At 39.4% G+C, this 14,697-nt stretch overlaps 1 protein-coding gene across 3 annotated transcripts in view; it reads left to right on the top strand.

Moving 5' to 3' along the window:
- The window catches only part of POLA1 (DNA polymerase alpha 1, catalytic subunit), a 301,449-nt gene that overhangs the window by 186,932 nt on the left and 99,820 nt on the right, over positions 1–14,697 (top strand). For all 3 annotated transcript variants that reach the window (XM_088028848.1, XM_028122620.2, XM_028122621.2), the window contains one exon: positions 8,472–8,588. In XM_088028848.1, the coding sequence (XP_087884974.1) occupies positions 8,472–8,588 (117 nt within the window). The remainder of the gene's footprint in view (positions 1–8,471; positions 8,589–14,697) is intronic.

Raw genomic sequence — 14,697 nt, 5'->3', positions numbered from 1 at the left:
TTGACCTATTTTTTAAAATTTCTGAATTAGTAAAAAAAAAAAAATTTTAAAGAAAAAACATTTTTTCGTGTGCCTTTTTTTTTCTCATAAGCACGTTTGCTGAAAATTCATCTTGGTAACAACCAAGCACCTGTGATATAGTTCAAAATATTTTTCACATGTATTAGTGATTTGATTATATTCAACGCTCTTGGCAAAACCGTCTCTTCCTTCATTAGTAACAGCTTTCTAAGTATAAAAACAACATATGCTTGTTGTAGAAAATTCAGAAACTACAGAAGCAGAAGAAACCACCTACAGATAACCAGTGATAACATTTTAGGGTAGTTCCTTCCAGTCTTTTTTTTTTTCTGTGTACATACTGATGAAACTAAGGCTTGAGTTTACTTTTGAGTTTAATTTGTTAGTATGTGTTCATAGCAAAGGCGATGTTTTTTCATCTTTGAAGACTTGAGAGGCAGGAGTGGTCGCACAAGTAGCGAACAGTTTTTCTTAGAGGCTTAGTTGGCAAAATATTCATATAAGCAACAGAGTAGCCATTTGACCATCTCGTTCTGCTACGTGATTCTTTCTTCCTTTTCCTTGGTGAAATGTCTGTATGCCTTAACTGACACATCCATTTGTAACCATTCATGTTGGAAAGTCACAGTTGGAATAGTACATCCCCAAGTCACTTGTAGCTTCACATAGGGAAAAAAAAGTCTTTTATGAAAAGATTTGTAATACAATAGAGATTAATGGAATGTGGAGAGGAAAATGCTTTCAGTTTCTCACATAAAGTAAAAGCAGGACAGCTTGGCGATCTTGTATTCTTACTATTTGTATTTTGTTAGATCTCTAACATCCACAGTATATGGCTGCGTTGCATGAGCTCTTTGTGCTTTGTTGACAGTTGACAGACAAAGCAAAATTATTCCTGAAGCAAGGTACTGTGTACTTAGTTGTGACCTATTATAGCCTACGAATGTAGCTTGCTTTTGAGTTGGATGAATAGGGAGAGTATTTTATAGAATAGGCTTGAATATACTAAGAGAGATTTTAGCTGCCCATACAGAAAGATACATGTCCTTCATTGAACTTTTTCCCCCCAAAACGTAATTTTCCTTATAAAATGATTTTAAGTATATTTTCCCCTGTTGCTTGCATGGTGACAATTTTAACTGTTCTACTATTGTCCTACAGTGGTAAAATAAAATTGCTGGTAATTGTTGGCTTTCTCTGCTCACAGTATAGCAGGAGGAGATGGCTTGCATGGGGCTCTTTAATGTACCTCAGGGACATCTTCTGATGCTCAACCTCTGATTGCAAATTAAAATAACAGGGCTGTGGTATTGGATTTGATGTGAGGCAAAGCAGAACAACTTGCTAATTTATCATGTAATATACAATTGCTGAGGTTGGAATTTGTCCACTTGTGGTGCTATTCTGTGTGCTTAAATGAGGACCACTGTTTGCATCTAACCTATCATAACAGTTTGGGAGTGCTCCATTATCCTTTCAGCAAACTGATGGCAGAGTCTGGTCCTCACACAAATGATAAGATCAATAAGTTTCAAATAACTTGGATGAAATGACATGTGACTGTTCATTTAAAGAGATATCTTACTTTAAAAATCAATTTTGGTAATATTTAAAATTCTTAACATTGACGAGGCACTTTCCACTTCTCTTGTTTGATAATTTTATTAAAAATATTTTTGTATTAACTTCAGTGAATAGTTTATATATGTATATTTCCTGATTTGCTCTTTCATCTCCTACCCTGGCACCTCTCTGAGACTTACTAATCACTCTTTGACAGGCCAGCATGCTGCAGTGTAGAAGATTTAACTTTAAAAGCTAAATTATGTTCCTGTTAAAACTTCCCGTGGAGATCTTAGGAAAATTTTCTCCCAGTTTTGGGTGCAAATGTGGGTCAGAAGGCAATTTGTTTTTTGATATTTCTGGAAATCCCAAATCACAACATGTCATTCTTCAAAAGCAGCTGTGGGCCCATACTGTGCACTGTCTGTTAAGACCCATTTTACACTGGGGATAATCCCATGACAGAAAAATGTGACTGCAAGGGAACCCCAGAACATTTATAAATGGTTTTGGGTGAAAAGAGTGTCTGGTGTGCTCAGAGTGCATATCATTTGGGGAGAGGAGCGGTTAATGGCCATTATAGGAAAATAGTAATGATGTGATGAACTCTGTAAGAGCACGTATGCTGGCAGACCTCGCCCCGCGCTGCTGTCCACACATTCCTGGAGAGCCATTACAATTGAAACTAAATCATACGTCAGGACACTATTGTGGTGTGTTGTGTCTTCAAATCTCTGAGGCTTGAAGTAAAGCAGACACCCCATCCTCTTCCCTCACCATCCATTCTGCCATCTATAACTTCAAATCTAGTACAGTTTTGTCAGGAAAAACATGGCAAGTTCACTTACATTGACTACATCGTTCTATTATTTTGCATTCAAATTGCAAAGCACCTCCACCTAATCTTACCAGTTACCCATCATTGTAGCTCTCCATTTTGGTTAACACCAGGTGGAAACTGACCAGGCTCTTTCCTGGTTGGAATAGTGCATCTTTAACAGTGTCTTGTCACCTGTAGCCGAGCACCGGTGTTCCCCAGTAGTGGAGGCGTGTGTAGGGTAGTAATAATATTGTACATTTAATGAACAGTGTTGTGGGCTCTGAGCAACCTTATTAGAGTAAATATTATTATCTCTTGTTTCGTATATGAGGAAACTGAGGCTCAGAGGAAAAGTTCAGTGACTTACGTGAAATTACCCCTCAATAAATGGGTGGGGAGAATCCGCATTCACGTGCAGTTTTTCATAACCTTGTTTCTGTATTTTTCATTGAGCGTGAACCTATGTGCTAGAGACGGGAGAGGACACCACCGGTTCCAAAGTGGGTCATCCCCCAGGCCTGACCTTCCAGTTAGGGAGGTAAAATAAGATTGTTCAGGGATAGTGCACAGCATTGTATGCTCGGTGGCAGTAGCATAGAGGGAGAAGTCACTGGAGGGTGGGGAGGTTTCACAGGAGAGGAGTGGAAATGATGCTCAAGGAATGGCCATGTTAGGCGAAAATTCTACAGCATGAGCCAAGACAAGGAGTTGGCAATAGGTAAAACTGTTGTGGACTGTGAGAAAACCAATGCAATGGGGCGAAGAGTTTGTGTAAGAGAAAGTCGGGATGGGATGAGGCTGGAAAGATTTGGAAGCCAAATGAAAGCATGCATTCTCTAAGGAAGGTTTACTACTGGGAGGCATGGGAGTGAAGGGCCCTTGGGAAGCTACACTGGGCACGTCTTTACACTGGATATGGGAGAGAATGGAGTTGGGGCACCAGGTCGGAGGCTGTTCAAGTAGATCAACTTTGAGGTCTGGGCTTTGGTGAAGTAGATGACAATGGGACTGCAAGGCCGGTGGATAAATTGGGTGACTGACTGGAAGTGGGCGGAGAAGGACCCACCATATATTTGCTTCAAGAGTAATGAGAACTGTGCATTTTTCTTTCTCCTTGGAGTTTTAGACCCTCATTATTTTCTATAAACTGGCTCCTGTGTATTATTTTGTTGCTTCTGTTCATTCATTTATTCAGAAGGTTTTTTTGAGTGCCTCCTCTGTGCCACATTTCCAGGTCTGGATGATTTGTGTGTGTGCATCCTTCTAAAAATACAAAAGTACACAAATGGGTAAGTTTGTGTTTAAGGTGCACCTACGAGGAATGCCTCAGTTACAAGTGGAAATCGATCCCTTTTTAGCATGTGCAGAGACCATTTTAGTTGAGACCTCAGAAATATAATTTAGCAATCAGAACCAATCAGCATTTGACACAATTTCGTACACAATGATTTCAAGGAATTAGTGATGCTGAAACTAAAGTAACAGGTGATGGATCTTTGCTTGTTTTGGTAAAGGTTTATTTTGCTGTTGGCCAGGGTGGCTTCACCTCTTTTGAACCCTCTACTTATAAATGTGGTTAAGGTAGGCATCTGAAAACGTAATGACTTTATTCCTGTTGGTTGTGACAGTTTGACATTTACATATGGCATTGCATAATAAAATGACATATTTGGATGGCACATATCCTTGGAGTGGTTCTGGGGGTTTTCATAAAACCCAACCCTTTTTATAGGTTGGACTTCCAAAGAACTACACTTAGTTAATTTTTTTGCCATTGACTTGGCAATGTAACTTTGGGCTGTACATCATTTCCCAACACGGGAAATAAAAGTAAGTTTAGTTTTGTCTTTGTGAGTGGATTTATTCAGTGCTTGTATTTGTAACTAATATTTTCAAAGACTTGGCATATTTAATTTTAACAACGCAGATGGTTCTTGAAAGGTAGATTTGGCTTAGTCCATTACTATTTGCTGGGGGAACAAAGGGTTAACCAAAGTGTACTTGGCAAAATCAAATGGAAGCAAAGCATATATTGAATATGATTAGGGTCTGTTTCTCCCACAGAAGAGTTTTATTTAAAATACACCATGACCAAAAGCTTAATTATCAAAATAAAACAAGAAGAATCAAGAGTTACAGGCTTCTGATATTGTGTTTCAGCCCCAGTTCCCTTCACACAGTTATCAGCATGTGTAATTTCCATGCATAATAGCACGAGTTATTGTTGTCATTTGTTAAAGGGAGATTAACAGATAGTAAGTACAAACAAACCCAAATAAGTACTGAATAGAGAGGTGACAAAGAAGAAAAGACCTCTTTAATGTTAATTATAACTGGTAGGAAGTCTAGACAAATTATATTATCTGTTTTCTATATGATTTGAAAGGACATTTAGTTAGTAACTCCGTCAGAGATAGAGTTAGGTGTTTGCTTTAGAAACAGGTGAGGTGACAGTTTAGCATTTCCTTGGTTGGCAGCTTGCTAGTGAGTCATGAAGTTGTAGTAAATTGATGGAATCAAGTTTCCAAAACACCTGAAGAGAGGTTGAGCTTTTCGAAGGGTATGTTCTAAAAATTAAAGAATAATTTTAACTTCCGGGTTGTATCCCAGTAATTAAAAATTTATTGTCTCAAAACATAGAGGTTGTTGCCTGTCTGCTTGCTTTTTAAAACTTTTGTTTAGAGTTGAATGAATTACAGCTGGGATTGGCATCGTTAACTGATATCTATTCCGAAATGTGTAAATCCTTAGCAGCTTTAAGGTAGCAAAGCCAAATGAACGATCAAGGAGTTGTCCAGTCCTGCGTGTTTCATACATGGTTTGCTTGAATTCTACTGCTTCCTTTATTAATATGCCTAAATGGGTACTTCCAGAAACAACTAGTCTCACTGTTAGTATTTATAGGCTGCATTGAAAATTTAATACCTGCTGCGGTCAGGACCAGTACCTCCCTCTGTATCCCCCATGCCTAGGACAGGCTAAACCGAAGTGTCTGGTTTCCTTAATTTTAAGGGGCCATTGATTGTGAACTGCACTCTTGACTTAACAGTGTTTTCGAAGAAAACAAATACATTATTAAATGTATATATCAATTGTAAACACATCTGAGTTTCTGAAATATCAAAATGTGAATTAAAATCTTGTCCTTAAGGCAGGAAAATATAGTTATAGGCCCTACGAATTGGAACAGAGAGTCGCCTGTGACTCAGAACCACTAATTCCTTGTTCTAGTTTGTGTTCTGCTGTGGTAGTAGTAGTTTGTCTCAGGTAGGATCCACACGACTCCAACCCTTGTCCGTCTCGTTTGGCAGTTTTAGTTGGTACCATACAACTTGGTTCTTAAAGTCAAACCTTAATGAATTGCTTTTAGTCTTTGTGTGTGTGAACCTTTCTTATTTAGGTTGTCATTTCCTGAAAGTCTGTACCTGGGGCCTCTTTGGCTACTCCACACAATATTTAATGTAATTCTGGGCATATATTAAAGGATTCATAAGGAGTCCTTGAGATCCTCTATCTGAAAAGTTTAAATTTTAAAATGGCTCAGCGTATCGATTGAAGACAGGAATGAAGTTCACTGTGAATGTATTGACTAGGTGAATTTTATAATCTTGAAAGGTAGTATACTTTCTTTTAGTCAAAAAGTTCTACAGTCTACTTTCTCTGGCTATGAAAGCCATAAATGGAGCTGAAAGAAGTGATTTTTGGGGCTCTCTCTTGAGTCTGGTTGTAGTTTCTTCCAAGAAGAGCCTATTTGGAGGACTGAGGTCACACAGTACAGCAATGAGTGGGGACATCCCGCAGATTTGGATTAAAGCCATGTGGCAGTGTTAATAAGTGGCAGATGAAGGTTCCCAGTGTAATTAAGCAGCATTTGTATATATACCGCTCTTACCTAGGGAGAAAAGACCAACAAGTTGCTCAGTCGAGAAACAGAGAACAGGGTTAAACACGTCATTGATTCTTTTCTTAATCACATCGCACATAGCTCTCTCTGGCTTTCATTCTTTTGCATGTGTTACTCTCTCTGCCTAAGTGGTCTTTCCTGCTTTCTCCACCTACCAAACTTCTACTCACTCTTCAAGACCAGTTCAAAAGTTCTGCTTCTCCAGATACTCCCAAGACACAAAGACAGTCAAGTCCCTATTTGCAGCTGCCTGCTTGGGAATACCATGTAACCGGGAATGCACCTTGTACCCCAGCCCCTCAGCCTACTTTGCTTCACCTTATTGTGCCTAATACATGCAGCACTAAACCCACAGACCCTGATGCCTTCATAAGAATGCCTGAGCTTTGGGGCACTTGGGTGGCTCAGTCGGCTAGGCATCTGACCCTTGGTGTCAGCTCAGGTCATGATCTCGGTCGTGAGATCAAGCCCCAAGTCGGGCTCCACGCTCAGCCGAGAACACCTGAGCTTTGCTCCACCCTATTTGTGCAGTTTTGTATCCCTTTTTGAACAGATATGTTTTAGAGCAAACATACTGATTTAAGATAATAGGCATATTGTTATCATATCTCTGAGAAAATTCAAACAAGAGCAGGAGGAGAGGGTAACTGAAGAAGGAAAGTGAGAAGGGAGTCTAAAGGCCAGAGAAGTGGGCAATGACTATTTCAGAAGTGGGACAAGAGTGGTTGGTTGAAGTTGTCCTTGAAAACATTGCAGCTAGTTTTATGCCTCCAGATTATGTGTGTAGAAGAATCTGTCTTAATTTCAAATAATTGCTTACTTTAAGTGTTTCTTATATGCCGAGTATAGCTCTAAGCGTGCTAAATGTATTGCATCATTACAACCTGTAAAATACTGTTGTTGGGCCTATTTTACAGAGAAGGAAGCTGAGCACAGCAATTAAGTCACTAGTAGTCATTCAGCTACTGGGAAAGTCATTCATTTCTACGTGGTATACTCTTTTTTTAAGATTTATGTATTTATTTTAGAGAGAGAGCGCACACAGGCAGGGGGAGGGGCAGAGGGAGAGGGAGAAGCAGGCTCCCCGTTGAGCAGGGAGCCTGACATGGGCCTCGATCCCAGGACCCCAGGATCATGACCTGAGCTGAAGGCAGACGCTTAACCGACTGAGCCACCCAGGCGCCCTATGTGGTATGCTCTTGACTTTGATAAAGGTCTTTATTAATGACCGAAAACCCATCTGTGTGTAATTATATAAGCTTTTATTGGGAGGTTTTGCTGTATGCATGCCAGGGGGTATATATTAAAAAGGGAAGAATATCTCATGTGATCTTTTATTTTTTTTAAAAAACTTGATGAGTTTCCCAACTGTTAAGGTTGGGGCATAGATCAAAGTGACATGTCAGAGAAGAATGATAAGGAGCTATTTCAGAATCTCTAAGGAAGTTTGAACAAAATGAGTCCATCTTGAAAGGGTTTTTGTTTTGCCTTTTTTTTAATAACTTTTTATTGTTATGTTAATCACCATACATTACATCATTAGTTTTTGATGTAGTGTTCCATGATTCATTGTTTTTGCATAACACCCAGTGCTCCACGCAGAATGTGCCCTCTTTAATACCCGTCACCAGGCTAACCCATCCCCCCACCCCCCTCCCCTCTAGAACCCTCAGTTTGTTTTTCAGAGTCCATCGTCTCTCATGGTTCGTCTCCCCCTCCGACTTACTCCCCTTCATTCTTCCCCTCCTGCTATCTTCTTCTTCTCTTTTTTTTCTTAACATATATTGCATTATTTGTTTCAGAAGTACAGATCTGTGATTCATCAGTCTTGTACAATTCACAGCGCTCACCATAGCACATACCCTCCCCAGTGTCTATCACCCAGCCACCCAATGTTTTGCTTTTTTTTTTAAAAAAGATTTATTTATTTATTTATTTATTTATTTATTTATTTGAGAGAGAGAAGCAGATAAGCAGATTACCCGCTCATTGTGGAACCTGAGACAGGGCTCGATCTCACCACCTTGTGATCATGACCTGAGCCAAAACCAAGAGTCGAATGCCTAACCGACTGAGCCACCCAGGTGCCCCTGAAAGGGTTTTTTTATTTGTATTTGTTTGATGGTAGTAATAAGACTGAAGTGTTCTCTTTCATCTCTCAAGGGCTGGTTGATTTGTGAGGAGCCAACATGTCGCAATCGAACTCGGCGCCTTCCCCTTCAGTTCTCCCGAAATGGGCCTCTTTGCCAAGTCTGCATGAAAGCTACGCTTCGGCCAGAGGTAATAGTCACATGATGCTAAAGAACTGTGTAGAAGGGGGCAGGGGTGTGTATTTTCCCATCCTTTAGCTCTGAGAGGTAGATATTTGGTATTTGCCCTCTGGAAACACCCTACTACCACACATGTGTATTTTTAAAAAATTCAGACTTCAAAAAGATAAATGCTTTATTTTTTCACATCATGAACAGTACTACACTTATATAAAAGACAAACTGACTAGTTCTCACAGGAATTACTCTGATTTCTTTGGTTGCCACTTCATAATTACACGGAAGAAACTGCTTTTGTAGAAACTTGTCCTTGGACTAGGTCAGAACCCCTTTTGTAAGGGCCACAAAACCTCCCAAACCTGTGCCCTAAAGGGTTTATTGTATTTGTATGGGATTCCATGGTTTATAAGGGACAGCATATCCACTTTTTCTCTACCTTAGCACATACACCTGAGGGAGGAGGCCAACTATCATTAGTGACTTCCAACTAGGGAGCACACTGTCTGGAAACACCTTCCTGGTAATTAAAATGCTTTCCTTCTGTTGTACCCTTGGGGCATCATCAACCCAAGTAGCATTCCCCAAACTCTGGGGAGAGAAATGTTTGAAGGTCTTCCTTGCAAAGAGGGTTTTGTGATCAGGTACACCTAGCAAACTCTGGGCTAGCCAGAGTTAAACAAGCTTATTGCAGATTGTCTGAGAACCTCTAAAATGATAATATGCAATCAACCTCCCCAATACAGGCCTGTAATGTGCCTTGCTTTCCAAATTTGTCTGGCCCGAGGATTTATAAAGATTTTGGTGGGAAGAAGGTAGGAATAAGGAACCTGTTATTTACTTTTTTTTTTTTTTAATGCAGAGGCAGGGTTCTGTAATCGTGTCTTGACTTCAGGTCTTTTCACTGAAAAGGGTTGATACACAGGCTAGTTTTAGGAAAATAGTTTAAAGTTCTAATGGCTTCTTATTTTAAGATAATAGATCATTTCACAAATATTAGCGAGGAGTCAGGAACTACAAATGGCTACTACCATCGTATATTCCCTTGTTCTTTTGCATAGCTATATGTATTTTTTTAAAGATTTTATTTATTTATTATTTATTTGAGAGAGAGAGAGCCACTGAGAGCACAAGCATGGGGGAGGGGCAGAGGGAGAGGGTGAAGCCGACTCCCCGCTGAGCAGGGAGCCATGTGCAGGACTTGATCCCAGGACCCCCGGATCATGACCCGAGCCAAAGGCAGACGCTTAACCGACTGAGTCACCCAGGCGCCCCGCCATATATATTTTTTACATGGTTTCAGTCATGATGAAAATATGCTTCTGTATCATGTTTATCTTTTGTCAAGCATCTGTCTATGTTGCAACATCATTTTCAGTACCAAAACCAAATTTAACCGTTTTCTCTTGTTGGACATTTTAGACTACTTTTACTGTCTCTTGATTAGAAAATTGTAATGAATATTCTCCTGCTTACATTATTTTTTGTTATTTGAAATATTTCTTAAGGATAAATTCTTGTTGACAATACATATCAAAATTCCTAAATACAACATGGTCTGATTCATATTGCCACATTGCTTTCTTAATGGGTTATCCCGACTTAAACTGTAGCCGGTACTTAATGCATATACCAGTTTACCACCGTCTTTGCAGCATTTGGACATTATCATTATTTTTAACTAATTTAGTAAGGATAAAGTGTTCCTTGCCTTATTTTGTATATCTTTGATAATTAGTAAAGTATATACTTTTTTTTAACAAAAACATGAAACTCATAGTGAGAATTAGGTGTTGTACTATGTTGGTCTCATCCCAACACTTGGATTAGCAGGTGTAGGAAGAGAACAAAAGTATATATATTTAGGGTGACTCATCACTCCACTTGTAGACTCTAGGAGAATCACCTGGCTTCATGAACCAATGCTGCCTTTGAGACTTCTTAAACATCTAGCTCATCAAGTTAAGTTCAGTGAAAATTGAATTACTTCTTAGAAAGTCAGTGAGTTTTATGATGATTCCATTGTTGGTGAGAGAAAATAAAAGGAGAGTGGATAGCTAGTAGATTGGTAGCCCTCCAGTAAATGTTGATGATGTTATTGATAGTGGTTTAATACATCAGGTCATTATTTATCATTTAGTATCTTTTTTTTTTAAATGAGTGAGCCAACACAGGCATTTTGAAGTACTTTTTCCCCTTCGTATCCTTGTCCTCAAAATGGTGACATTTTGGCAGGTATTTACCAAGGTTATCAGCTACTCTTGACAGGGAGGAGCTTTCATACTGTAGGGTCATACTGCTTGGGTCGTATTGCTGCTCAGAACATGACCCTTTGGGATAACTGGAGGTTCAGAGCATCCTGGTTGGTGATACTGCCTGTAGCTGTTCCTCACAGGGACCTTGATAGTGGGTCTGAGCCCACTCTTCTGCAGTCCGCTTGGAGTTGATAGTGATGAGTTGGGCATTCCATGATTCTGCATATGAGGTTCCTGGGCTTTCCTAGTAAGAGGAAAAAGCTGCATCTTTCCAGAGACCGTTCCAAAGAAGCTCCAGAATCAGTGGTAGAATGGATAGGATCATTGTAATTACTATAGGGTTTTCTCAAGTGTTGTCTGTTTTTCAGGATTATGCTTACCTGACCCTTAAGTTGTAGGGTGCTGTGCCTCAATCATACATTACTTTCATTTGATAATTATTTATTGAACACCTACTACATCCTAGGCACTGTGGAGCTGGGGGCACACCAACAAACAGGACATTTTCTTATTTATAAAGATAGTTTCATATTATGTAGATTATATAAAATTGATATCTGTGGGCAAAAATAGGCATTTGCAATTATCTGTTTGGACAGAAGCACCAGACTTTCCCAGTGCTTGCCTAGTGGGGGCTTTAAATACTTTGTTCAAGTTTGATGGTAAAGCACTTGCCTCTTACCATGCCAGTCTCATCCCTGTGTAATAAATCTCTCATTTAGGCCTGGGTTGCATTTGGCTTGAGTACTTTCCAGGATTGACTTGGGGTATAAAAGCTGGCTCTTCTTCTGACTTATGTTGCCAGAGTCATAAGAAAGCTGGGACAGTTTTATTCCCAGGGTTTTAGATGTGTCTCTCTTCTTAGATACCTTTAGAAAAAAAAAATCAGTAAAGTTTTTTTTATGTTCATGGGAATTTAACAGTATTCAAATTGCTGATTATTAAAAATATATTCTCTGATTGTTCTCTGTTACATGGGAAGTGCACATAAATTCAGGAATTCAAGCTTCAATATATGCATGAGTTCCTAAATAAATAGAACCCTTTTTCACACTGTAGGTAGACACAGGACTTTCCCAAGTTAGAGAATAAATATTTTATTATCTCTTTATTTCAAGGATGTGGTTTTGACTTCTTATGGTGACCAAAATCTGTCTGGCTGTGAGGTGAACCGACAGGGGATTCTGTATTATGTAATTCACCAAAACTAAAGGGTTAGTTTGTTTTGTTTAGTTTGCACTATAAAACTAAGATTTCAAACTAAATTAAACTTTTTCTCACTATCATTTCTGTTCTTGATACGGAGGTGAGAAAGCATCTACATGTGACTCCTTGGGCTGTGGCAGAAATCACTGAGGAGGTTTCACAGCCCCTGGAGTAGAGCGCTATGATGGATCCCTTCATTCAGTTGTTTATTCAGCTAAATTTCTTGAAGGCCACTTTTAAGGAAAGTAGTAGAATGACTTCTAGTTCTACTTTGAGATACCCTTAGTCTTTCTCACATTATCCTCAGTTGTAAAATTGTGAAAATCCTTTATAATGGAATGTGTGTACCATACAGGACTTCAGCCTTCAAAGGAGAAGAAGGGGTAGTATTGAACTTGTGGTCATTGTATGTTACAGTTTCAAAATGGTTGCAGCTGAACAAAGTATTGATTTGATAAGTAGGTTAGGGACAGTGAGAATATTGCCAGGCTACCTGAGACAGTGTCTTGTTTCTGCATAAGATGAAAGCATGAAAATAACTGTGATCTCTTAGGGCAATAATTATGAGTCATGCAAGAAGAGAACCTTAGAACTGTGATAGAAAGTCTTAAACATCTGTACCTAGTCACTGGTTACCATCTAGGAGACAGTGGATTTTTACCATGAAGGGTCTTTTGGACTTGTCCATTGTGATTTTGATGTGCCTGTTTGTTGAGGCAGAGTTCGTTAAATTCTACAGACAGCTTTTTTTAACCATGAAGCAGATGCTAGCTTTCTTTTTCAATAGATTTTTTTCATTTTTTTTATCAACGTGAAATTCACATAATAAAATCAACCATTTTAAAGTGAATAATGAAGTGGCACTTAGTACATTCACAAATGTTGTAAGACCACCACTTCTGTCTAGTTCCAAAATGTTTTCAATACCACAGAAGAAAACCCTGTACTCTTTAAGCAGTTGTACCCCATTCTTCCTCTTCTCCCAGTCCCTGGGAACCACTGATCTGCTTTATGTCTCTATGGATTTACCTATTCTGGATATTTCATATACAAGGAATCATATAATATATGACCTTTTGTGTCTGGTTTCTTTGACCTAGCATATTTCTGAGGTTCATCCATGTTATAACCTGTTTAAGTACTTCATTCTTTTTTATGACCAAGTAATAGTCTATTGAATAGATACACCACAATCTGTTTGTCCATTCATCCATCCATGGACATTTAGGTTGCTTCTTTCAATATACTTTAAGGTTTATTTTATTTTCATTAGCTAGGCAGAGCTTACATTTGGCCTAAATATGTGTTGCGTGGCTCATTTGTTGGTCCTAGTTCGGCTGAATGCTACTGCACAAAGCCAGGCTGATCCCTTCCTCTGTTCCTGTGTTCAGTAAGCACTGGATCAGCACCAGCTCTGCCTGCTTTGAGAACTTTTTAGATACTTAAGGGTGGCTATCTTCCTGAGCCTTCTCCTCCTTGGCCCAATTTTCCTAGGTCTTCAAACATTTCTCTAGTGCTCTGCTTTTAGAATAATCATCCTAGTCTAGAGTTTGTGTCCCAGTAAGGTGAGGAGCCTGAAACAGCATGCAGCCCTTCAAGTGCTCTTGTTAGCACTACTCTGGAGCAGAATAAACCTACCGCTGCTAACTTTTCTAGGTAGTAAATTTCTATGAAGTCTATTTAGGGTTGCATTAACTTTCCTAGTATCCATATTCACAGTGTTGACTCATTTTGAACCTTCCATCTGCTAAGATATGTAATGTTTTCGCACATGCAACTGCTAAGCCATGCCTTACTAGGTTTTCTTTTTTTTTTTAAGATTTTATTTATTTATTTGAGAGAGAGAGCATGAGAGGGGGAAGGGTCAGAAGGAGAAGCAGACTCCCTGCTAAACAGGGATCCCGATGCGGAACTCGATCCCGGCACTCCAGAATCATGACCTGAGCTGAAGGCAGTTGTTCAACTAACTGAGCCATCTAGGCACCCTTTACCAGGTTTTCTGAGATCCATGTGGTTTTTTTTTAGATCTATTTATAAGACTCCATTAATAGTGTGTTAGTTTCCTAAGTCCGCTCTAACAAAGTACCACAAGCTAGGTGGCCTAAAACAAGAGAAAGGTATTGTTTGACAGTTCTGGAAGCTAAGTAGATGTCAGAAGTCCAGGGGACAGCAGGGCTTTCTCCTCCTGAAGACTGTAGGGAAGAATCATGCCTTGCCTCCTCTAGCTTTTAGTAATCTTTGGCGTTCGTTGGCCTATAAGCACATCACTGCAGTCTCTGCTTACATAGTCACGTGGCCATCTTGTCCCTCTGTAGCTCTGTCTCTCTTCTCCTTCCTATAACAATACCAGTCATATTGGATTGGGGCCTACGGTAATCCAGTATGACCTCACCTTCATTTGGTTTTCTCTGCCAAGATCCTATTTCCAAATAGGACTTCAGTATATCTTTTTAGGGACATAGTTCAATCCATAAGATAGGAATTGTACTGAGCTTGGGGAAATGGAAACCAAAAGTAACAGTAGCTTAACCAGAATAAACATTTAATTCACTAAGAAACTTTAATTTTTTCTCACATGACATAAATCCAGGAGTGGGCTGTCCAAGATGGCGGTGGTGGCTCCCTAGTGTCATCAGGTGTGCAGGTGCCTCCTGCCCTTCT

Source organism: Eumetopias jubatus, unplaced genomic scaffold, assembly GCF_037043125.1.
Source record: "Eumetopias jubatus isolate StellerSeaLion01/CBP00866 unplaced genomic scaffold, mEumJub1_p1.0 scaffold_11, whole genome shotgun sequence".
Taxonomy (NCBI): Eukaryota; Metazoa; Chordata; class Mammalia; order Carnivora; family Otariidae; genus Eumetopias; species Eumetopias jubatus.
The sequence above is the reverse complement of the archived record's forward strand: the minus strand, read 5'-3'. Positions and strand labels throughout refer to the sequence as shown.